Here is a 25307-nt window from a genome sequence, read left to right on the forward strand (position 1 = left end):
TTTTAACTCGTGGAGGAAATAAATATATTATCACTTTTATTGATGATTTCTCAAAATATAAAACTGTTTATTTGTTGAAAAATAAAAGTGATGCTTTTGAAAAATTTCAAGATTTTTTAAAAGAAGTTGAAAATCAATTCGGTAGAAAAATAAAAAGAATAAGAAGTGATAGAGGTCATGAGTATGAATCAAGTGCATTCAACTCATTTGTTCAGTCTTTGGGAATTATCCATGAAACTACTGCACTATATTCACCTGCTTCTAATGGTGTGGTGAAAGAAAAAATAGAACTTTAATTGAGTTAATAAATGTCGTGTTAATTGAATCTAGTACACCTTTACATTTTTGGGGTGAACCTATTTTAACTGCATGTCATGTTTTGAATAGAGTGCCACATAAAAAGTCACATACTACACCTTTTGAGATGTGAAAAGGACATAAGTCAAATTTGGGATATTTGAGAGTATGGAGTTGTCTTGCTTTTGTAAGACTTACTGACCCTAAAATACCTAAATTAGGTATAAAAGCAACTAGTATTTTTCTTGGTTATGCGATTAGTAGTGCAGCGTACAGATTTTTTGATCTTGAAAACAAAATAATTTTTGAATCTGGTGATGCAATTTTTCATGAAGAAAAATTTCCTTTTAAAATTGAAAAATAGTGGGGGTGAAGAAAATATTTTGTCACAACCTAGTTCTTCTACATCACATTTACAAAATCAAGAAAATTTTGAAATGGAACCTAGAAGAAGTAAAAGAGCTAGAGTTGAAAAGGATTTTGGTCCTAATTATTATGTTTTTAACATTGAGGAAAATCCCCAAAATTTAAAAGAGGCTTTAACATCACCTGATGCTATATTTTGGAAAGAGGCTGTAAATGATGAGATGAAATCTCTAATTTCTAATAGAACTTGGAAATTAGTAGATCTTCCACCGGGTTGTAAGACCATAGGTTGTAAATGGGTCCTTAGAAAAAAGTTGAAACTGGATGGATCAATAGATAAGTTTAAAGCTAGACTTGTTGCAAAAGGCTTTAAACAAAAAACTGATCTTGATTTCTTTGATACATTTTCTCCGGTAACAAGAATTACATCTATTAGGTTGTTAATTGCTATTGCTGCAATTTTTTATTTGAAAATTCATAAAATGGATGTAAAAACTGTTTTTCTAAATGGGGACCTAGAGGAAGAGATTTATATGGATCAACCCGAAGGCTTTGTAGAGCCTGGACAAGAAAGCAAGGTATGTAAGCTAACTAAATCTCTATATGGCTTAAAACAAACACCTAAGCAGTGGCATGAAAAGTTTGATTCTTGCATGATTGAAAATGGTTATAAATCAAATGAATGTGATAAATGTATTTATTCTAAATCATGGAATAATTTACATGTTATTAATAGCCTCTATGTGGATAATATGTTGATTTTTGGCTCAAATATGCATGTTATAAATGAGATGAAAAATATGCTTAAAAGCCATTTTGATATGAAAGATCTTGGTAAGGCTAATTTTATTTTCGGCATGAAAATTACAAAAACATGTGATGGAATATTTCTTGATCAATCACATTATGTTGAGAAAATATTGAGAAAATATAATTTTCATGATCACAAAAGTGTAGCTATTCCTTTTGATTCTAGTGTTCATTTATTTCCTGTGAATAATGATAATGAGATTTTTAATCAAAAGGATTATGCTAATATCATTGATAGTTTGCGTTATGTTACTGATTGTACTAGACCTGACATTGCATATGCAGTAGGAGTGCTTAGCAGATTTATTGGCAAGCCTAGTAAAGATCATTGGCTAGCTATTTAGCGAGTCATGAGATATTTAATTGGTATCAAAAGTTATGGCTTATTTTATAAAATGTACCCTGCTATGATTGAAGCTTTTAGTGATGTCGATTGAAATACTTTGTCAGGTGATTTTCTCTCTACCACTGGTTATATTTTTACCTTAGGTAGTGGTGCTATTTGTTGGAAATCTAAAAAGCAAACAATAATTGCTAATTCAACAATGGAAGCTGAATTAATAGCATTAGCTTCAGCTAGTGAAGAGGCAAATTGGCTTAGAGATTTGTTATATGAAATTCCACTTTGGGAAAAGCCAATTCCACCTATATTAATTCATTGTGATAGCACTGCCGCAATTGGTAGAGTTAAAAATCGTTACTACAACGGTAAATCCAGACCTATAAGAAGAAAATACAGTACTGTGCGATCTTATTTGAGTAGTGGTATCATAACTGTGGATTATATTAAATCTAATGATAATCTTGTAGATTCATTTACCAAGGCCTTGGCAAAAGAAAGGGTTTGGAATACATCGAGGGGGATGGGACTAAAGCCCATACAATCATGAGCCATGTATGAGGATACCCAACCCAAGGACCAGAGATCCTGAAAATTGGGTTCAAGGGGAAAAACGAATCATATGATGGTCGTAAGAAATGCACTATTCATTTTTTTTAATTATTTATTTTGTAAATAATTTTTTAATTGTTCATCCCTATGATGTAAGTGCATTTATCCTGTAATGTGGAGAGGTTGAGTAAAAAACTCTTAATGAAATTTGTAACTCGTATAAGTGGGGTGTCAGAATTACAGGAGCACCCTTGACAAAATTTCACCTATATGAATGTGGGGATGGGGCCCCTCCTTATGAGATTTGGACTTAATCTCAAATACACTCATGAAACTGGGATCAGCACACGGCCGTAAAATGCTAGCTATAAAAGCTCATGTGAACACCTGGATCATTATGTGTGAGCATCAATACTTTATTTCCCTTAAGCAGTCATAGTTCAAGTCGGAGACCACTACTGACTCTGGAATAGAGATTGTTGTTTCACTAAGTGAAGGATCAATGCAGAGCACACCTTCATGATGCATAATAATCCCTCTTTGCCTGATAATCTCTCATTTTCCAAATTTAATATTAAAATGAGTGGGGGAATGTTAGTACATTTTAAATTAAATATGTTGAAACTAAAAAAAAACTGAAGATGAATAAAGAGATGAGTTATATAATTTATTAAAAAAAGAGTTACTTGTATATAAGTTAGATTAAATAAATTAAGAGAAGTTTTCTAAATTAATAAATAACATATAGGTTATGTGAAGGGTTGGAAGACTATATATACGGCTATGCTATGGACTAATCTCGTATCAAGAGTGAATGAAGAAAATAATTAAAAGCAAAGAGTATTGTGTGAGAGAGTGAATTCAATAATATTCCTAAATACTTGAGAGGTTTCGAGCCAAAGAAAGGTGTTCTTCTGGTGGAGTTTTGGGCTTGAACACTTTGTGCAGAAGTTGTTCTAGCCATACAACATTTGTTAGGCTGTTGTATCCTGGGGGAGACAAGTAAGAAAAGGTCTGCACCGGTTACAAAGTTTAGCCAACCAAGGGCTTGAATCTCCTTAAAGAGAGCGAGTGTCGCGTCTCAGTTCAAATAGTGTTGTGTAATTTTTCTCATTTAATTAATAATATTCAAAAGTACTATTCAGTTTCTCATTGTGTTATTTCCATTATTATTGTGTTTGCACCAACACATGTTATTGATTGCGAATGAAGTAAATCCATTAATTTTCCGCTACGTATGTTTTGTATGCGATTCAAACATGTATTATTCCATCACGTATAGCATAGATTTGTGACTAATTTATTATGGGATGGCAATTTGTGATCACGTGTCAGGTCCTTGTTGTGTCAACTCATGAGTATTAAATTATATTGGTCAACAGTAACCCGACATGTTTATTAAATAAGCCAAAAATTTTCAACCTTAACATGACTTATTTATTAAATGGACTAGTCATGTTGACCCGTTCATCAAATTTTTTCAAAACAAAAATATATATATATACACAAATTTTAGTATTAATTCAAATGATGTGAATTATGAAAAACCAAACAAAAATATATTTTTAATATAAAATTCAAAACTAACAGAGTAACTGCATCACAAATAATCATTCAAAATTAAAGCATATCTCAATATTATAAATAATCAATTACAATATGCCAACACAAAATAAACTGCAATAGCTAATGTCAAATCCCAACAATCAATTTAAGGAGAATAGAAAAAGGTAAAGATAAAAGTAAAGGACGACAACGATGATGTGATGGTGGCAAAGAGTTCAAAGATAAAGTAAAGGACAATGTCGACTAGGGTTTCAAGTGATAGAGAGAAGTAAAGGGTGACGGTGACGGTGGCTTGGCACCGCAATGACAAAAGGGTGAAAATGACTAAGAAAATAAGGTGAGATTGGGGTCTAAGAGTTAGAGGCAGCCATGAGGCTTTGGAGAATGCAACTAGGAAAGAAAATAAGTTTATATACATAAGTTTTAAAAAGTATATTGGTAAAATAACATTTAGTTAAACATGTCCAACAAGTTCTTTGAGTTGGATATGAACACGATTCATTTATTAAACAGATCTGTTGTGTTAACTCGAATATGACATAAACTCGTTAAGCCTCTACAAATTAATTTTTGTAATGTAATTTCATTAAAATAAATAAATGAACAAACAACTTCCAAATAAAATCTATATACTAATATGCCAAGTTACCAACTTAAGAAAAATACATACAAAAAAAAAAAGACAAAAAAAGACAAGAAGCACGAAAATTAGAACCCGGTTAAAGAGGCACGTACTGTAGTGCCTTACACCACAGATTCACAGCTCAAAGTGGAAAGTCCAAACATCATGCTACAACTTTTTAGCTTTTTTTATTTTATTTTATTTATTTATGGTACTACAACAACTTTTTAGCTGTCCATTAACTTTAAATGAAATCAAATGTCTTTTGAACTTTGGTTTCTCCGTCTTTCTTGGAGACCAACATTAAAAATAACAAACGTCTCTTGATCCATCCAACCAACTCACCCAACTTCTTCTTCCTATGTATACTCCCAAACCACTCACTGCTCCATTCATTTCACACTCTCACGATCCAAGCCCCTCACCTTGACACCTCTCCAATGGCAACTCTTTCTCCAACCTCTTTCACAAAGAACTTCAATTCCTCAGTTGATTTCCCAATAACTTCATTCCAGACATTTGCAGTAAGTCCTATTGCTTGCTCTCTCTTTCACTCTCTTTTCTGAGTTTTATCTGGTTTTGATAATTTATTGTCATTTTCTTTGCAGATCTTTGGTCCTAAGCTGAAAACTGAGCAGACCCATTTCAGATTATCGACTTCTTTCAAGTAACTGGCCCTTTTGACCAGCATTTCTTTTGTCAAACTTGTTTAATTTCCATGTTGTTACGCAGTTTTTTGTAATAGGCTTACGAGCACCAGTTATGTTCTTTCTAATTGTAGTTTGAAATTGATTCCAATACCAATTCTGATAGAGTTGAGAATGTTTGAAATTTCTTTATTTTTTTCAATGCCTTTTTGTTTTAATGTCGAAGTTTAACCTCTTTATACACCAATAAAAGTTTTAGAAATTTTTTCTTTCCCATAGTTATTCATTTTGAACTAAAAATTAGGATCTGGGTATGAAATTTTCACCTAGAAGGGTGATGATTTCATTGCTTTTTGTACAAATAAACTTTCTTTTGTTTGAGCCTGGGTATAGAACTATAGATCCATGGACTGTTTCTCTTGTAATAATACTGATGTTATGGGTTACCGTGTGGTGTCATAAGCTTTTAATTCTTATTGTTTGTGATTTTCTTATAGGGGAAACAGGAGAGTTGTAGATTTTGAGAATACAACTACTGTGCAAACTTCACTATTTACCCTGACAGATAAAAATACTTCTCTATTTTAATTAAAAAGCAACAGCTTTATAATTCATTGAACTCAAATTTACACAAACCTCTTTATATTCTGCTACAAGTGTCAGGACCGGTTCACGTTTAGAATTGAAGGCTATGAAGGAGTCTCCAGGACTGACTCAGAAACTTGACAAGAACAGGCTGGATAGATTAACTGAATCTGAAAATGGATGTGATTTGTTTCAACATCTGAAACATCGATTTCTAAGATTCAAAAAGCATAAATTCGAGTAAGCAGCAGATAACTCTGGCCTAAGGTTGTTGGGCTCTATAGCAGTTAGTTTCTTCTAGATTGACTTATATTATTTGCACAGGGAGAACTTGGGACATTTTCAAAACCTTGCTGAGGGTCAAGCACCAAAGGTGATACTTTTTTTCTGCTTTGGTCTTTACCAATTAGGGATAAGATCCCCTCCCATTAAATCCTCCAATTCCCTCCGATCTTTAGACATATGGAATTTATTTGAATTTGTATAGTTTACATGTGTTTTTTTAAGATCATTGGATTTTTTAAATGCCATGTGTTTTACATTTGGATTAAAATTGGAGAAATTGGATGATTTAAATGGGATAAAGTCCTTTCCCAATTATGTATTCCTTGTGTTATACAAATGTTGAGAACATCTTGGATGGATAAGCTATCGCTCTTTTGCTCAATTTTTTTTTTCTGAAAGTCAGAATAAATAGCCTATTAAAACTGACAAGTTCCAGAACAGTTCATGATTATTGCCTGTGCAGACTCAAGGGTTTGCCCCTCTGTCATCCTGGGGTTTCAACCAGGAGAAGCATTCATGGTCCGAAATGTAGCTAATTTGGTTCCCCCATTTGAGGTGCACATAACACTGCATTTCATTTATTTTGAATGTCTACTTCTCAGCAGATAAAATTGAGGCCACAGTCTTTCTTCCCTTCCTTTTTCTTTTGCTTTTGCAGGGTGGACCCTCAGAAACAAATGCGGCATTAGAATTTGCTGTAAATTCTCTTAAGGTAATTGTTTTGTGCCCAGAATTCTAGTTCATAGGCTTCTTTGTTTCAGGACATATTCATCCTAGATGCCATTTTATGTATGATATTATATTGATGGTGGTCAAGGTGACAATAATTTACCAAGCACTTGGAGATATGCCATATGGCCAGTATGGGATTGATCAATAAAATGCTTTGATAAAAATAGGGTGCTAGAGTCACATAATGATTATGGAGAAGTACAGTCCAAAGTCCTACAAAAACTATTTATGTATAAATCCAAGTAAGAGAATGAACTTGTGTTTGGGAAAAAAAGTCCTGAAATCAAAGTGTATCTTTCCTTCGCAAAGTTAATAGAAATAATTTAGGAATTAGAATATAGACATAAAATATTTATCAAATCATGACTATAACCTTATGTCAATTTCCTGCATGTAAAGTTTCTTTAAATTTAAAGAATATTAATTCAATGACTTAATAACTCTATGTATAGCATCTTAAATATAAAGCAAAATGGGCAGCTATTCAGCAACAAATCTAGAGGTTTGTTATTTATTTATCTATTTATTTATTTTAATGGTGAAATGATAATTTCTTTTGCAGGTTGAGAACATTTTAGTCATTGGCCACAGTCGCTGTGGAGGCATTCGTGCCCTTATGAGCATGCAAGATGAAGTAGATTCAAGGTTTAGTTAAGACAACACCACTCCTTTTTTTCCTAGTCTTTTGCTTGTATCATTTAATACATGTCTAAAGGAGCATATTAGCCATTTGCATGTGTCATATCTTTGGGGTAAATAACAATGCAAAAATGCTTCTCACTTGGCTAAACTCTTCTATACAGTAGCTTCATTAGAAGTTGGGTAATTGTTGGAAAGAATGCAAGTTTAAACACAAAGTCTGCAGCTTCCCACCTAGGCTTTGACCAGCAGTGCAAGCACTGTGAGAAGGTAATCACTTTCATCCTTAATTCAGAATATCAAATCCCTTCCTAGGAAAATGTCTGATCCAACATAAATATTCATGTCTTTATTTGGGTGACAACATAAATATGTTATCCAATATTGGATCCGGAAAATGATTACTAGGTTTGGTGCCCACTATATCTGATGAAATGGACACCCTTCTGGTGGAAATATTATTCTCTCTATGAAGTCAAATCAGCACTTGGATATTGGGTTCATTGAATCTTGTGGGTGGAGGTGTCAGAAGCACAATAGAGAAAAGTTTCTTAAAATAAGGGCAAATTATTACACCCTTTGGATATTGGGTTTAGTTAGATGTCTCCTTTCTGCCTTCCTGATTATACATAACCAAAGTGCAATTTATGATTCACAAATTTAAGATTATTGACTATAACCAATATTCTTTTATAAACAGGACTGCCACTCTTCTAAAACTTGTCTTCCTTTAATTTCTCTGTTTCTACCCAATAAACAGAAGTATAGGGCTTTTATGACTTGTTATAAAATTTCCCTTTTAGACTGGGTTAGAATGCCTGCTATTTCCTTAAATCAACTTTGCACAAAATTTACATATGCTGGGGGTTAGAAATACAAGGCAGTTCCTCAAAAGTGAGGCTAATTCTGCTTGAATGAAGGTTGTGGACAGAAGTATGCAGATCTTACTAGGGGTGAGTCTCCATTTGTCAGAGGTTTGTGCAAATCGAACAGCTCATTCAACTAATGAAAGTTTCTCTGAAAATACGACAATATGTCAGATTTATGGCTCAAAAAAAAAAAAAAAACTGTTAGATTTATAAAAAGTTCTTGCAACTAATGAAAGTTGCTCTGAAAATATAAGAATATGTCAGATTTATAAGAAGTTCTTGCATGTTTGAATGTCTTAAGACTCTTACACGTTCCTATTACAGGAATCAGTCGACCATTCCTTGTTGAACCTGCTCACTTACCCATGGATAGAACAAAAAGTGGCTAAAGGAGAACTCTCTCTGCATGGTGGGTACTATGACTTCGTTGACTGTACATTTGAGAAGTGGACACTGGATTACAAGGGTAGCAATTTGGGGAAAAATAGCAGACTTCCAGTCAAAAACAGATTTTATTGGTGCTGAATTTTGCTACAAGTGTTGTTTTTGTTGATATTATTTTTTTTTTAATTTCTGAAACTTACATTGAGTGTGACAGCGTATAGTCTTAATTTAAAGAATTCAACACAACCATAACCTACTGTTGATCTGTATCATTTTACTGAACAGTAATATGATATAATATATACACCCTGTTGTATTTGTGTTTTAATGAAATGTTCTTGTTATACAATTGTTTAGAGTGTGCTGTGCTTTCCAACTCAATTCTGTTTCTGATTGGAAATTGAGACCATAAATATGGCAAATTCGGCTACCCTCAGTATGTGTGGGTAGCTATCAAAATGACCTTTTTGCCTGCTTGGCTGAAGGGTTAAGCTGCTATTCTTCTTTTTGGGTTGTGGGAATTTTATTTATTTATTTAAAATTTTATTATTATTATTTTTTGTTAAAATGCAAAACTTACCCTCTAAGTTTTTTTATAATTCATTTCAATCATCTAACTTTGCTTTCGTTCATTTTATTTCTTTAAGTTTCAAATTTATTCAATTAAGGCATTTTTGTCAACTTTTGTTAATTTTTTTTGAAAAAAAAAATTGGAAAATATTTTTCAATCATTAATTGAATTTTTTTAATTTAAAAAATTGAAAAATTAATCACAATATATAACAAAAGTTGATGGAAAAACCTTCATTGAATAAATCTGAAATTTAGAGGAATGAAATGATGAAAGCAAAATTAGAAGACTGAAATGAATTTTGGTAAAACATAAATAATGAGTTTTGAATTTTAGCCTTTTTTATTTTTTATTTTTTATTTTTTTATTTTATAGAAGAAACCTACAATTCAATCAAGAAACAAAAAGTGAAATTAGAACTCAGAAGAAAGAACATCACTAATATTGGAGGTGTAAAAAACCCCTAGTTCCTATTTTAGCAAACCACCCGCTCAAATTGAGCTTTATCCAGGTGTGGGTGAGTTGTAAAGAAAAAATATATATTTTAATCTCTCTTCCTCTCACACTCTCTTTCTCTTTATAATTAGTTTTTTATATCATTTGATGGTGTAGTTTATATTATTTTAATAACTTGTATGTAAAAATAGCAACTATGATATTGAGTGAGTTATAAAATAAAATGTTAAAATAGATAAAGTAAATTTTAAGAATATAAAATAGATGTATTTTTACATACTCAGATGCTAGTACTTAATGCCTCTTGCAGACCTAAAAATTTTTTTGAGAAACAAACACACACGGACAAAAAAAAAAAAAAAAAAAAAAAAGGTTCTAAAATTTAAAAGCTCAGCAAGTCCTTGCTATTCCCCGAATCTAAGAGCACGATGCTCTAGGTGGATTGTCTCATGTAAATATGATCTACCTTGCCTTTTGAACTAGTTTCAGGTAAAAGTTGCAACTATTATAGTAACACAAACAAAATAGCCCATGTTTTTTCCAGGCCAAGGCCCAAGTTAATCCTCAAGTAAGACTGGCAGATGCCTTTCCAGCTTCCAATAGTATCCTTGAAAAACATCTCTTTCCAAATCCAAAGCTAGTAACATCACAGACTCAGTGTAGCTTTACCCACTTTGAATTCTTTGAAAGATTGCTGACAAGTAGCTTGAGCTTAATGGCAATGAGATTGGCTGTAGTGGGGAGTTACCAGCACGTATAGTGTCACTGTCATCTTAACTCACCGGCAACAGGCAAAGTAGTTGCACATTAAACACCATTGAAGCAGTTACACAATTATGTGTGGAGCTTAATTGGTCAAACATGTTAAAAGCTTGGGAAGTGTCACACTTTCGTTCTTAGGATTTTTGTAAGGTATTCATGCAAGCACGTAGATTATTTGTACTTGTTACTCTATGATATTTTATGAAATTAATTCCTTTAGATTCATAAGCAAGTTCTTAGTTATTGTCATGATAGGTTTTTAATGTTTTGTTAACAATGTTAATTGATTTCTACTGTTTTCATCGATCTGCTGTGTTGGGTTATTTGCGTTTTAATCTTAAACTCTCCTGCAAATTGAAAATCTCATAGACTTTTAGGAATGATTATTTGCTTTCTATTGATAGCTGTTGCAAGTATGCTCTTTATAGGGCCGGCCCTAGGCTTAGGCCATTTAGGCCATGGCCTAAGGCCCCTTAGCATTTTCTCCACAAAAAACAAAAAAAAAAGAAAAAAAAAAGAATTAATAGAATGTAACCTAATCTCCATTAAATGAATGAAAAATGATAAAGCTAATATAAATTTTACAACAAAAAACTTACAAATTAATGTGACAGTGATAAAATCAGTATTACTTAAACAGTATAATAAATGAATGTTTGAATAATTTTTTTTTATTGGTGATATGCTTGTTTGTAAAACCTATATAATAAGTATCATTAACTCACTCTGAGTGAATTAGTCATATTAATAAGTATGAATTAATAACAGATTTGAAATTTAAAAAAATATAATAAAAAATAAACTAAATATTATTTAAATGATATTTAGATGTAAAAGGTCCCTTTAAAATTTTCTTCTAAGGTCTCAAATTATCTTAGGTCGGCCCTATTCTTTGTCAACCATGACCAAAATAATTTAAGGTTGTCTAACCTATAAGAGCGTCAAACAAAAAGAGATCATGATGACCATTATTTTTTATTTTTTTATTTTTTGCTGTGTAAATTTGAATAATTTAAGAACATGAAAAAGTAAATTACAGAAAAAAGAAATGAAACCCTTCTTTTTCCAAGTTCACAAGGTAAAAATATCAGATGAAAGAGATGGGAAATATTTCCACAAGATCACACAAAAGAGCCCATTTAGTTACATTATGAGCCCTAAAATTAGTCTTCTTATAGGTATGATTTACAATATATATATATATATATATATATATATTCTGAGAAGTTGTTTCTAGGGAACTCATACCTTTAATTATTAATTATGTTTTAATTCATTTGCTCAAAAAAAAGTTATGTTTTAATTCAGATTAAAGTATTTCGAATAAAACGAGTAAACTAGCTAGTAGGCCAAACTAACCTCTCTTTTCTATTTCGATCAAAATTCCAATATATTTGGCTCTACCTTTATTCCACCCAATTTAGCCTTTTTATGAATTTAATTTTATTATTATTATTTTTTTAATTAAGTTTTGTCAAAGTAAGACCTTGGCCATTTGATTTGTGATTAACCAGAAAATAATAATATATTACGCAAGTCCCCTATAATTTGGAAGTGGTTTCAGCGTAACCTATTAAGACATGAAAAATGTTTTCATGTGAATCACATTTAGCATTTTAAGACCAAAAAAAAAAGGCTATAATAAGATAACTTTAAAAGTAAAAATCTAGGAACAAATATTGTTTTCATCCCTAAAATTTGTATGAGTCTTGATTTTTGTCCCTAAACTATTTTAAAAGTTACACTTTTTGTCCTTAGATTTTAAAATTTATATTTTTTATCCCTAAATTCTTTTTTCTTTTTTTAAATTCTTTTTTGTCCTTATTTTCTCCTCTAAATATTGAAAAAGATTCTTAAAAAAGTTTAAGAATTAATTTTTTTTATATTTTATATTTAAATTTAGGAATGAAAATTGAAATTCATGCAAATAGTAAGAATAGAAACAATATTATAGTAAAAAAACCTAAATAGATAAATTAATGCGGGTTTAATGATGATGTAATCATATATATATATATATATAAGACAAAATTTAGTTACAAAATTGGTTGTAGCCTTAGGTTACAAACTTACTCATTATCTTTTTATTGGAGATGAATTTTGACAAATCTACCATTGGATTACATATTCTTCTTACATTTTCCATACTTACAAAATTTCTAAAAAGTTAAAATTTAATAGCTATGCTATCAATAAATTGTTTAAATTACAAGTTTTTATAGTTTAAAATTATTCATAAAATATAAGTTTACAGATCATATAGTAAATAATATTCGATTGACACAAAATTTTACATGTGTACTAAGAGCGTAAAAAAAAATACAATTCAACGATTAGATTTTTAAAATATGTAGTAATATTTATTTTATTGAGTAAGGTTATAACCTTAAACTACAACCAATTTTGTAGTTAAAATTTGTCTATATATAAATATATATATATATATATATATATATATTCCTAATAAAATATCTCTTGATGTTCATGCGAGTTATTTTAGTGACCAAATGAGTCTCATATGCAATTAACTTAGTTTCTCATCACTTTTAGTTAACGATTATTCTTTGGTTGTATTGAAATCTTTTAGAATCTAATATTTAATTGAAATTTTTTAAGATTTAGGGTATAGTTAGAACTTAGAAACAACCTCCAAACTATAGAGAAAATAATATAATTTGTATAAAATAAAATTTTAGTGAAAAAGGGGGATTCTAAGAAGTATAAACTTATTGTATTGTGTGTATAAAGGAGTTAAATGAATTTGTTTTGTATTACTGTGTGTGTATGTATAAATATATATATATATATATATGAGAAGAATGTATATGCTTATATTGGTAAACTTAAAAAGGTTTATTGTTTTGCATATATTGAGGCCAATATTTTCTGTTTCAATAGCTGATCCAAAGAAGCAATAACAAAAAATAAAATAAATGAAACTCTTCAACAAATTGATAATTTTTTTTCTAAGTAACAAATTGATAACTATGCTCATACCCCTTCTCACGTATTTGATATTTACTCGATTTATCATCAATCGCCTCTGAGATGTTGTGGGGAACCTTTTTCCTTTTTCTTGCTCTCAGGTTGAATTGGTCAGGCAAAATGTACGGTGAGAATGGGTTAGAGTGTATCTGGGCTTGGCTCATGGAGCATTATATGTACTTGCACACTTTGTACAGCATCTGAATCAACTAGATAGTAGAACATTGGAGCATTTGCATAATACAACACAAATTAGAAAAAGACACCATTAACAAAATCCTTCTTAAAATTAGCCCCGCCTATACGGAGCACATATATATATAGAGAGAGAGGGTTCAAATTACTTGTTGTATAAGATAATGCTAGTATTACAACAAAATCTAGAACTTTGCCACAATTTGCTCATGTGACTAGTTGTAAGTGGTGAAGTTATGAACTCACGTGAATCCACCACTTTTACTTCACTATTCACAACTTGCCCATGTAAGAAGTTATAGCAAAAATTGTGAGTTTTGTTGTACTCATAGCATTTTTGTTTGTATAATTTCTAATAGGGTAAAATTTATATATAATTCTTGAGGTGCAGTATTTTAGATTCTTCAATTAAATTTACCCACATGGTTGGCCAATACAGCAAAAACAATATTATTTTTAAAGGAAAATTAGATCCAACTACATTGGTCAATTAATCACATAGTTAAATTTAATTGGGGTATCTAAAATATTGTACTTAAGGAATTGTACCTAACTTTAACTCTTTTTGTTTATTCCCTCATTGTTTCTAAAACTTCATCACAAAACTTGTGGAATGAGAGTCAATTCTTATCATCATGGTTGAGACACTTAATGGCTTGGATGTTGTGTATTGAGAGACTTCTTAAAATTTATGTGGCATCCCTCCTCTTCTTTAGGTAATTATCCATAACTTTTGCATAAATTGTCTTTTCAGGTTTTCAATTCATCAAATCACCTTATTATGTCTTCTCTCTCTCTTAGTTCCAAATTTTTTCATTTCTTTCTCTCCTTGCAGATATGGCTGTTTTGAGAAATTGATGTTGATTAAGCCAAATAGTCCTTTGTGAAAGCTTAATTAATATGAAACGCTAATACTTGTGTAGACCCCCAATTTTAAAAATTACGGCTTAATTGCTTTTACTCAAACTTATCTAAGTGCGGAACAAAAGTAAATGAAAAGCAATAAACCATAATTACTCTAGTGCATAAACATGAACAATAAATAATAAATGTAAAGCACAAGAGTAAGAGAAGAGAGATGCAAACACAAGATAACACCAAGATGTGTTATCGAAGAGGAAATCGAAGAACTCAGCAAAAAACCTCTTTGCAATCCTCCAAGTCGAAATCGATCCACTAGTGAATAAGTTGGAGTACACGAATAACAAAAGATCCTCCAAGCCTAGTCTATCCAATGTACTTGAACCCTCCAAGCTCCTGCTACGAACGGACTTCTCAGAATCTTATCTTCACTGACTTTCCGGATCTCGTAATACCTCCTGATTGCATCCGCCAAGCCTCATCGACTTCTTTTGACAAATCTCAAATGCTTCCTAAGTTCCAAAACACTCTCTACACTTTGAATAGGTGTGAGTTGTGTTTGGGTATAAATCTTCTTTCGAGGTATGACTATGGGAGAGCAGAAGGAGAAGAGACTACAGAGATTTCTCACTAAAGGATGGGTAGTTCTCTTTCTATCTAAAAATTGGGTGTGTTGTAGAAACTTCTCTAGGGTTTTCTCTCAATAGCCTCTTTTACTTTTGTGGGTAATGAGGGTATATATAGTATGGGTAAAGGGTAAGAAAGTCACTTAAAATCCTCCAAGTAAAGAGTTTTGCGGGTACCTCGCGAGATGGCCTATCTTGTAAAGTACTCACGAAATGCAACCTAGCACTTGACTCTTCAACTTCTAGTATGTGCTTCTCATGTGACCTTTTCGCGAAAACCTTTGCTCGCGAACTTCTTGCAAGCTAGTCACGAAATTGCACTGATCTTCATTGCATGCTTGATTCTTCACAAACTAAATACTAAACCCAATACAATAAAATCCCACAAAATACAAGGAAATAAATTAATGCAATTACAACACTTTTTGTCATGGAATAAAGCCAACATAAAACATAGATGTAAATCACAACTTTACACTTTCTATTGGATCAATAAGACACTAATGATCACTGTAAGTGTGAGTTGGTAGATTCGGGTTTGGAACCAAGATTCATGAGAATGCTCTTTTGGAATTGGGAGCTAAGGATGTCTAGTAGATAGTGTGTTGGTGTGGTATCACCACCATGGTGGAATGGAACTTTAAGAGGATGTGTCATTTTGGTTGATATTCATCATTACAACTGAAAACTCGAAAATGTGTGAAAACACAAGAGCTTGTTTAGACTCCCAATTAAAAATTACGGCTCGGTTGCTTTTACTCTAATTTTAAGTGCGAAAACAAGAGTAAATGAAGCGCAATCAACCGATTCTACTCTAGTGCATAAACATGAACAACAAACAATAAAAATAAAGCATAAAAGTAAGGGAAGAGAGATGCAAACACAAGTTAACACAGCGATGTGTTATCAAAGAGGAAATCGAAGAATTCAGCGAAAAATCTCTCCGCCGCCCTCTAAGTGGTAAATTGATTCACTAGATAACAAGTTGGGATACACGAATAGCAAGAAACCCTCCAAACCTAATCTACCCAATGTACCTAAGCCCTCTAAACTCCTACTCCAACAAGGCTTCTCAGAACCGTGTCTTATCTAATTTTCTAAATCTCACAATACACCTGATTGCATTTGCCAAGCCTCACCGGCTTCTTTTGGAAAATCCCAAAACTTCCCAAGTTCCAAAACACTCTTTACACTCTGAAAAGGTGTGGGTTGTGTTTGGGTACAAATCTCCTCTCAAGGTATGTCAATGGGAGAGGGAAGGAGAAGATGCTATAATAATTTTTCACTAAGGATAAGTATCTTTCTCTCTAAAAGATGGGTGTATATGTTGTAGAAAATCTATCTAAGGTTTTTCTCTCTGAATGGCCTCCTTACAATTTTTGTGGGTGATAAGGGTATATATAGTAGGAGTGAAGGGTAAAAAAGTCACACTTAAAAATCCTCCAGGTAGAATGTTTCGCAACTACCTCGTGGGAAGGCCTTACCCGCGAGATACTCGCGAAACTAACAGCCTGGCACGACTCTTCAGTTTTCAGTTATGTGCTTCTCACATGCCCTTTTCGCTGGAACCCTTCTCGCGAGCTAGTCGCCAAATGCACTGATTCTTCAATTAAGCTTGAGTCTTCACCAACTTAATACTAAACCCAATACAATAAAATCTCACAAAATACAAGAAAATAAATTAAAACAATTACAACACTTTTTGTCATGGAATAAAGCCAATATAAAATATAGTTGTAAATCACAACTTTACAACAACATTAATGGATTGACTTGCCAACTAAGGAACTCAAACCTTGAGTGGAGCTAGAGTCTGTAACCTAACACCATCAGGAGTTTCAATATGCAAGTGTGTGTGCGCAAAAGGAAAAAAGCTGCACTTCTTAAGGAGGACCTTATTAATTAGATTATGACTATAGAATAATAGAGTCTCACTCTCTATCTTCAACGAAGTTGTCACTATAAGCGGTCTCATTGTTGCCAATGATTGTAACTTGGTATGGAGCAACTTAGATATGGGTTGGGAGTACGCCACCAAGCAAGTGGATCAAGCAAAGAAAATGGTAGTCGCCACCTAGTTTAAGTCCAAGAACCAATCATGACCCCTATATAGAAGCCCAATGAATCAAGCATTGAGTTTGAAGTTGAAGAATAGGCCTAAGAATGTGCCAGGCACCTAAGCCTGACCAACGAGGTAGTTGAGCTCCACTTACATATTCAATGACTTCATTTTAAGAAGGATCCCTCTAATGGATCTATCCTAATTATACAACAACTCTCTCTCTCTCTCTCTCTCTCACACACACACACACACACAAAGCAATTAGAATTTTGAAAACCAAGCATGCAAGCATGTTCTTCAACTAATCCTAATCACGTCTCTATTCAGTTCAATCTTCCCAACGTGTTTCTAATTAATCATGTTGGGTTATAGATTGACCCTAGTTAATTAATTCAATTATCCAAGTTGATTAATTAGGTCAAATTACATGCAAATCCTGAAGGCATGAACAAATCACCAAATAATCTAGGGTATAGCGGAAATTAAATTGACACAATAATTTATTGACTAATAGAGAAAACCTCTCACAAGACAAAAACTCCACCGAGTGATTTTCAAGTCACCACTCCCAAGAATCACTAATCAAAATCAAGAAATTGCAAGTACAAGGAATCTTACCCCAAACCTGGTCTATCCCAAAATACTAATCTACGGTTGAATCATTACACCAATCCTCAATTGGTCTTGATTTTATAGAGACTTCTTCTCTTTGCATGAATCTCAGTACATGACTAACTCTTTTGCATGGATCCTAATATATGACTAACTTCATAACAACCCTTTTGAATGTTGTATTTGATTTGCAGCAGCTTCACATAAAAACACCAATAAGATCTTCAATTGTTGGTGCTAGAGACTTTGCTTGGTATAGAACCCAAAGACACACAAAAATTGCAACAAGATCTCTTTCTTTTGTTGGAAGATCTAGGATTTCAAAAAGGAAAACCTTATGAAGCTCTCTAGGGTTGGGGTTTTCTTTCTCTACCACCTTACTTATATAGGAGCTTAATGGACCTTTTGAATTGGCTCTCTTATTCCTATTAGGTTTATATAAGCTCTCCTATTCCAATTAGGTTTGCTCTCTTATTCCTATTAGATTTACACAAACCCATAAACAATAGCCAATTAGAATCCAAATGTTGTAGGCTATATTTCGAAATCAGTCAGCTTGAGAGATCGAGGTATCGAGCTTCATTAAATCTTGATAGATCAACAAGTATCGAGGAGGTATTGAGATCTATAGATTCATCTTTCTTGACTTAGGTATCTCCAATTACAAGTAAAGTGCGTTTTGTTATAAGATATGTCAATTACATAAAAATATATCCTTAACAAATCAAACATCCTAATCATGTTAATAAAGAATGATTGAACCCTAGGCATGTTACTAGCATTTTATTAAAAGTTAACAATCAAACAAATGGCAAACATGGCAAACAAATAAGGAAATATAGGTTCCTGGTTGAGGCTATGTGCATATGACCAAGGTTGATTATGCAAGCTCCTCATGATTCATATGTATGATTGAGCCTATGTGCACACCCTAAGGTAGAAACCATTCTCTATATTTAATCTCACCTAAGGAATTTAAACCTAGAAAGCAAATAAATAAAACTACTAAATAAATAATATACTTAAATTAATAGCAAAATTAAAAAAAGAAAAGAAAAGAGAGGACCTACGTACTAGGTAAGAAGTCAAAGCTTGATTTTGACCTTTCCTATCGTCGATGGTAGGTTAGTAAACCTTATAATTGAAGCACCAAATACCTAGGAGAAGCCTTGGCTAAGCAAAAATGAAATGAACTTAAAGAATTTTGAGAAGAACTCTCTCTGGAATCATTTTTTTAGCGATTCTAGTTCATATTTCTCGGGAATACTTGCTTGTGTTTTGAAAAGTGTGTTTGTGGGGGCTATTTATAACTGAAATTTGGGGTGCATAACCATTTCCTACCAATGTGGGATTAGTTTTGTGTCCTATTTTGCAAGAAATTGTTTTCATAAGTAGTTCCACGAACTTAGGCCTGCATATGTAGGCTTCATACCCTATTCACACAGTCTTGAGGTTGCACATGAAGATTGAAGATATCAATACCTATGACGCAAAGCTAGGGTTTTTGCTAGTTTGTATTTTTTTTTAATAAATAATTTGAGTTCTCTTGCTTCTTACTTGACTGCAGCCTCTTGGCAATAAATCCCTAAAATTTTGTAGTTGGGGAATGAGGCCTTAAGTTTTATGGGGTACAAAATGGGGTGGATACTCTCCCAGTGGAAGATCCAAAAATATAGTGAGAGAAGACACAAAGGAAAGATATCCCGTTAAAGAAGAGTGTGCTATTTAATTATTAAGTTGGGTGAATGATTATCAAAAGAATGAGGAAATTTTTTTTCTTAGTGATTAGGAAAATATTCCTATTTAGTTAATCCAAGGATATTAAATTAGAGATATAATTGTCATTTAAAAAAAATATTTTCCCAAATTTTGGGAACATGGATACCCATATTTTAAAAAAGGGAATCCAAATTCTCATAAAATTGAGGTAGGTATCGAAATACCTTTGTTATTTGGATTCCTTTAAGTATTTGAAGTTAAACATGGAATTGCTCATTAATCCTCTAATCAAATGATAAATAAGTGTTTTCACCTTGAAAGGTTTTTATATGTATTTTTCTTTAATACTTGAAGTTTATAAGACATTTTTTAAGAAAGATTGTGAAACATTTACTAGTGAAATTATTTAGTGTACCTAGTGAGCTAGTATCTTATGTGTCTGGCGCATGAGAGATTTTTCCATTCCTTGTATACTATATTTCTCTCTAACATAAAAGTGAGGCGTAGTGCAATGAGTATACGAAATAATTTCTCCATCCACTTGTTGGTTTTGGCCCTTTTAATTATTCACTTCATTTTACAAAGACGGATTCTTATGCTTAATTTGTTGTTGGTTTTGCTTACAACAAGTGGAGGAAGGAGAGTTTGAATCCAAGTGCCCTTTATAAGAGAGTTGGATAATACAACTAAGCACAAGGCTCGGGTGTATACTGAAAGGATTAAACCTTCTTAGTGAGCGTTTGGTTTCAGCTTAAAAAACCAGTTTATTTTACTATGTAGCTTATTTTTGTTACTATTCATGGGTTCCATTGCACTTTTTGGTACTATTTATAGATCTCACTGTACTATTTCAACTAACTTTTACCTTTATGTAGAGTACTTTCAGCAAAAAGTTTTCAGTTTCAGCAAAATAAGCGGATCCTAAATAGACCCTTACTAAGGAAAAAAAAGGTAAATAAGTAAAATTAAATTACCTTGGTTTAATAATTAATTTTTTTAATTTTTGGAGGAGTTTTAGAAAGACTAGGGCCCCGTTTGGGAGTGTTGTTAAACAACTCATTTTTAGGTTTTAAACAACATTACACACATTTCCACACACTTTTTCACCCACACATATTTCAAAAAACTACAAACAACATTACTCAAACTCCTTTACCAAACTAGCCTTAGATCAATAATAGCTAGGTTTATCAAACTAACGTACTTTTACTAAGACTTTTAACACTATATTTGAGAATTTGTCAAAGAATGAAATAGGGAATGAATGAATATATAAATAAAACTTTTTTTTTTTTTTAAGAAGAAGGATGAAATGAAATTGAAAGATTTATTTATTTTTGATAATTTAATAGTTACAATAAGGGAAGGAAAATTTGAACTCTTGATTTCTTGGAGATGCTCTCAATTGGCTTAGACCATCCCAAATTGGCAAACCCACCTGAAAGTTCAATAACGTGTATAAATACCTTTGAACGTTTAGACCCCCAAATTACAACTTAACCAATTCAAGCAATATGTCAAACAACAAGTGTGCGGAAACTTAACATAAGCTATAATATGGAATTGGTTAAAAACTATCTAAGCCAAAACAAAACACAATCCACAACAGATAATAAAAAGACAAAGATAGAGAGGAAGGAAGATGCAAACACAAAGACAACATGCGATGTGTTATCGAAGAGGAAACCGAAGCTCTCGGCGTAAAACCTCTCCGCCGCCCTCCAAGTGGTAAACAATCCACTAGAAAATACAGTTGGGATACATGGACAGCAATAGACCCTCCAAGCCTAATCTACCCAGTGCACCTAAGCCCTCCAAGTTTCTTGCTCCAACGAGGTTGCGCTGAACCTTTTTCTTTTCTAACTTCCCGGATTCCGCTACTAAACCGTAGCATCAACCAATGAAGATTGGTTCCTTCCTAACTGCTTCCCAGAAATCCAAACAGCTCTCTCACAGTAATGATAATGGTGAGAATCAGGTTTGGTATAATACCTCTCAATGATTTGACAATAGAGAGAAAGAGAGTTGAGGAATTTGAAGAGACTCTAATGTATAGATTGTGGGTGAATCAATCTTGTTTTTCTTTAGGGTTTCTCTCTCAAAATTCTCTCTGAAAGCTCTCTTACAATTGTGGGTAAAAGGGGTATTTATACTGGAGTGGGAGAGGAATGTGAAACGTCAGGTTTTACAAAACAGGGGTGGCTCGCGGCTTGACCTCGCGGCTTGACTAAGTCGCGAGATCCAGTCGCGAGATAACCGTACGGCCAGTTGTCCTGTTTTGTCCTGTAGTGCTCCAGCTTGCATGACTGTTCACCTTCCAGCATGCTTGGTACGTGTTCTGCGTTTGGCGGCTTGCAGCCGCGAGTCACCCGCGAGTCTCAGCCGCAAGTCTCTGTTTTCTTGCACACTCTTGAGCAATCTTCACTCTATCTCAGTCACTACCCTTACATCAAACCCATCTAAATACAGGGTTACTAAATGCTGAATTACAAGCAAATTTGGTACGGAATAAAGCCAATTAGATGGTTGAATAAATTCAACCTTACACCACCATATTTTCAAAACCCTAAATTATGTCTTGAAAGATTAGAAAATTTAATTTAGGAGGAAATCTTATCTTAAGGGATAAGATATTGATTAATTTTAGCAGAAATCGATCTTCAATCTTCTCCCCTTTGAAATTCTTTAAAAAATCTCCCTCTAGAATCCTCTACGATAGTACATGTAGGCTGAGGGTCTAAACCTTAAGCCCTGTTTGGTAGAGTTCTTTAACAACTCATTTTCAATTTTTAAACAATATTACACGTATTTCCACACATTTTTTTCACTACACGTATTTCAAAAAAATATAAACAACATTACTCAAACTCCTCTACCAAACGGGCCCTTAATCGCTGCAAGTTATACTTTCTACAATAACTTATGTTTTCTCTGAGCTCCACATTAATGCATATGTCCACAAGGACCATGCTTGATTTACCATTTGTGAATTTCTAATTCTTTTGTTTTTTTCATTGGCCAAAAAGGAAAATTTATACTTTTCATCTAACATGGAGGTTGGGAAAAGATTCATTCTTGAAACATACTTAATTTTTTTTTTTTTGGAGAAGATCATTTTAAAGAATTTGAATTACTTGGATTTCACTCTAATTCTACTATAATATGGTGGAAAGGGGCGTTTATCATGGGACAAATTCATATGTAATTTAATATAAGTTGTTTTTATTTTTATTTTTACAAGATAGGTAGATAATGAAGGATGGGGAGGTGGGGATCAAATTACAAACATGAACATCACAAAGAATATCATTAGGATTGAATTATTATAATCAAATCCCATGATTTTTAATATATTTATTGTGATTTATCGTTTGTAAATTTTAGCACCTAATTAAAAGAAGAAAAAAGAAATCAATTATGGATTAAAGAGTAATGAGTTGACAAGAATACTTGGCTTACCTCGTAAAATTGGTATAACCTCCTATTTAATTGTTGAATTATGGGTAGTTTGTGATGGTTTATCATCATTGGCTTGGAAGTTGGGGTATGGAACTTTAGAAATAGATTCTTTACAATTACAAGTTTGTTTACTAAATGGGACTTTTCATGTTCTTCCCTCTCTCAATGCTCTAAATTTTAATTTTTGTTGTTGTTGTTGTTGATAAATTGCAATAAAAATTGGAAGACCATTCAAGTACAATAGTACATGCATGTATGAAGAAGCAAGCCCATCTCACTGCTCTAATTTCTAATTGCAGGACCATTCCGGTACATATATGTATAAGAAGCAAATAAATGTGCTAACGTTTTGGCAAATTAGGGAACCACACTTTTCTAAGAGTTATGCTAGGACCACCGAAAATGGCACAACTTTCCCTTTTCCAAACTTTTTGTTTGCACCAAACTTATTGCCCTCCTCTATGTAATTTGTATATTTATGGGAAGTCCTGGTTACCTTCTAGGCAAGTAGACTTCACCTAGAATTGTTTAATGGGTGTTTGGTAGAGAAGTTTGAGTAATATTGTTTGAGTGTTTTTGATACACGTGTAGGCGAAAAAGTGTGTGAAAAAGTGTGTAATGTTGTTTAAAATGTTAAAGTGTGCTCAAAATGAGCTACCAAACGGGCTATTAAAGGAGTATTAATGTATTCTTACGATACTTCTCTTTGTATGCTCGTGATTCATTTACTCTTTTGTCGTTTCAGTTGTTGCCAGTTGCCACTAGTCTACAGAGTGGTCCTGTTGGCATGTGTCTTTAATTGGTTGATTGCAATTTTAGTGTGCTTTTCTTGACTATATCCCACCCCAAACCCAAAGCCCGTATGGTAATCAACTAGAAGAGATTTAACAAACAATTAGAGTTTGATGGATATTTTATTCCTAGAAAAGATGTATTGATTAGTCAAAATAAAGATCAAAATTATTCTTTAGTAATTGCGGGAAACTCCTTGTCGAGTGCCTATGCACCCACACGATTAGTTGGTGCTTTGCTTTGGACACCTAGTGCCAATCAATATATATTCTTTAGTAAATTTGATTGTAAGTTAGGATTTTGGCAAATACAGTAACAAGTGCCAACATATTTTTTGTAGTGCCAGAACATGTAAACAAAGATGTTGTTTTTATTCTAATCCTAATTGTGTTTTCTAAATTAGGATCATTAATTGAAATAAAGTAATTTGGCTTGATGTTAAACCAAACTAATCCATTAACAAGATTAGATTGAATTCCTCCTATCATAGCTTTAAGAGGGTCAGTATACCTTTTATCCAGTACCATTGCTAGGATGGAGAGTACCACTGTTAGTGAACTTCAACTCTACAAGTCTACATGGGCGAAAGCCATTGGCAATAATCACATTCTAAACCGGTATCCTTATTAAGATCCATCAAGCTTATATCTAAGAGCAACCTTTTTTTTTTTTGAGAAATAAACACACACAGGGGAGAGGGAAATAGGATTCTAACACAAAGGCACACCACAACTCCACTAAAAAGCCATGGTAACTTTTAAGGGAGGGTGTGATAAGTTATATTTCACACTACACACTCTCTTAAGTAATGTGGAACAATTACCCATTCTTTTTTTTCTAAGAGCAACCTTGCTAAATAGAAAAGGGATATATTTCGTACCAATTTTTCTAATAGATCCTTATATAATAATTTTTTTTTTGATGAACGATCCTTATATAATAATTATACATGAAGAACATGGATTACAAATCTCATGCACGACTACTAGAAAAATTAACCTAATAAGTGACTTTCCTTTTTCCTTAAAAAAAATAAAAATAATGGTGTAAATTAAGAATCAGCAATTTTATTATTCTAATTTTTTTATTTATTGATAATCTATATATATATAGGTAAAGTTGAAAGAAAATCCAATTAGATTTTAAAAAATTGGATTCCAATTATTGTCTAATTTTGTACCACGTGTCCTATTTAAGTTTTTAAAATTTTTGTTCTAGGTGAGTTAATGAGGTGCAAAAGACGAAGGGTTTAATATAAATAATTCATCAAAAACTCAATAAACAATAAAGAAAAAAAAAAGATTAAACTCATGTGTATATCCAAAATAAATTAACATAAAAACTAAAAGAGAGAGAGAAAGAGAGAGTATAATTTGAATCCATATATGTGTGTAACTGAATTTTTTTTTAATTGTACTGTGCATATACACGAGTTATACGCTAGTTTCAAGTAAAAGAAAAATAAAAGATCTAGTATGTGTCATACTAATAATGGTTCTATAAGAGCATTCTC

At 32.5% G+C, this 25307-nt stretch overlaps 1 protein-coding gene across 3 annotated transcripts; it reads left to right on the forward strand.

The window, feature by feature from the left end:
• Positions 1-4792: 4792 nt before the first annotated feature.
• On the forward strand, positions 4793-9044 carry LOC115968132 (beta carbonic anhydrase 5, chloroplastic). Of its 3 annotated transcripts, none has more exons than XM_031087396.1 (10): positions 4793-5077; positions 5162-5220; positions 5698-5765; positions 5857-6025; positions 6110-6158; positions 6512-6625; positions 6729-6782; positions 7365-7447; positions 7606-7711; positions 8635-9044. In XM_031087396.1, exons 1-10 carry the CDS (start codon positions 4994-4996, stop codon positions 8833-8835), a joined length of 987 nt encoding a protein of 328 aa, XP_030943256.1. In that variant the 5' UTR covers positions 4793-4993; the 3' UTR covers positions 8836-9044. The 3 variants fall into 3 exon arrangements, with proteins under 3 accessions (XP_030943256.1, XP_030943257.1, XP_030943258.1); XM_031087397.1 differs by having other exon boundaries at positions 7609-7711; XM_031087398.1 differs by lacking the exon at positions 5698-5765 and having other exon boundaries at positions 4795-5077; positions 5858-6025.
• Positions 9045-25307: the final 16263 nt, after the last annotated feature.

This window comes from Quercus lobata, chromosome 11 (genome assembly GCF_001633185.2).
Source record: "Quercus lobata isolate SW786 chromosome 11, ValleyOak3.0 Primary Assembly, whole genome shotgun sequence".
Lineage (NCBI taxonomy): Eukaryota > Viridiplantae > Streptophyta > Magnoliopsida > Fagales > Fagaceae > Quercus > Quercus lobata.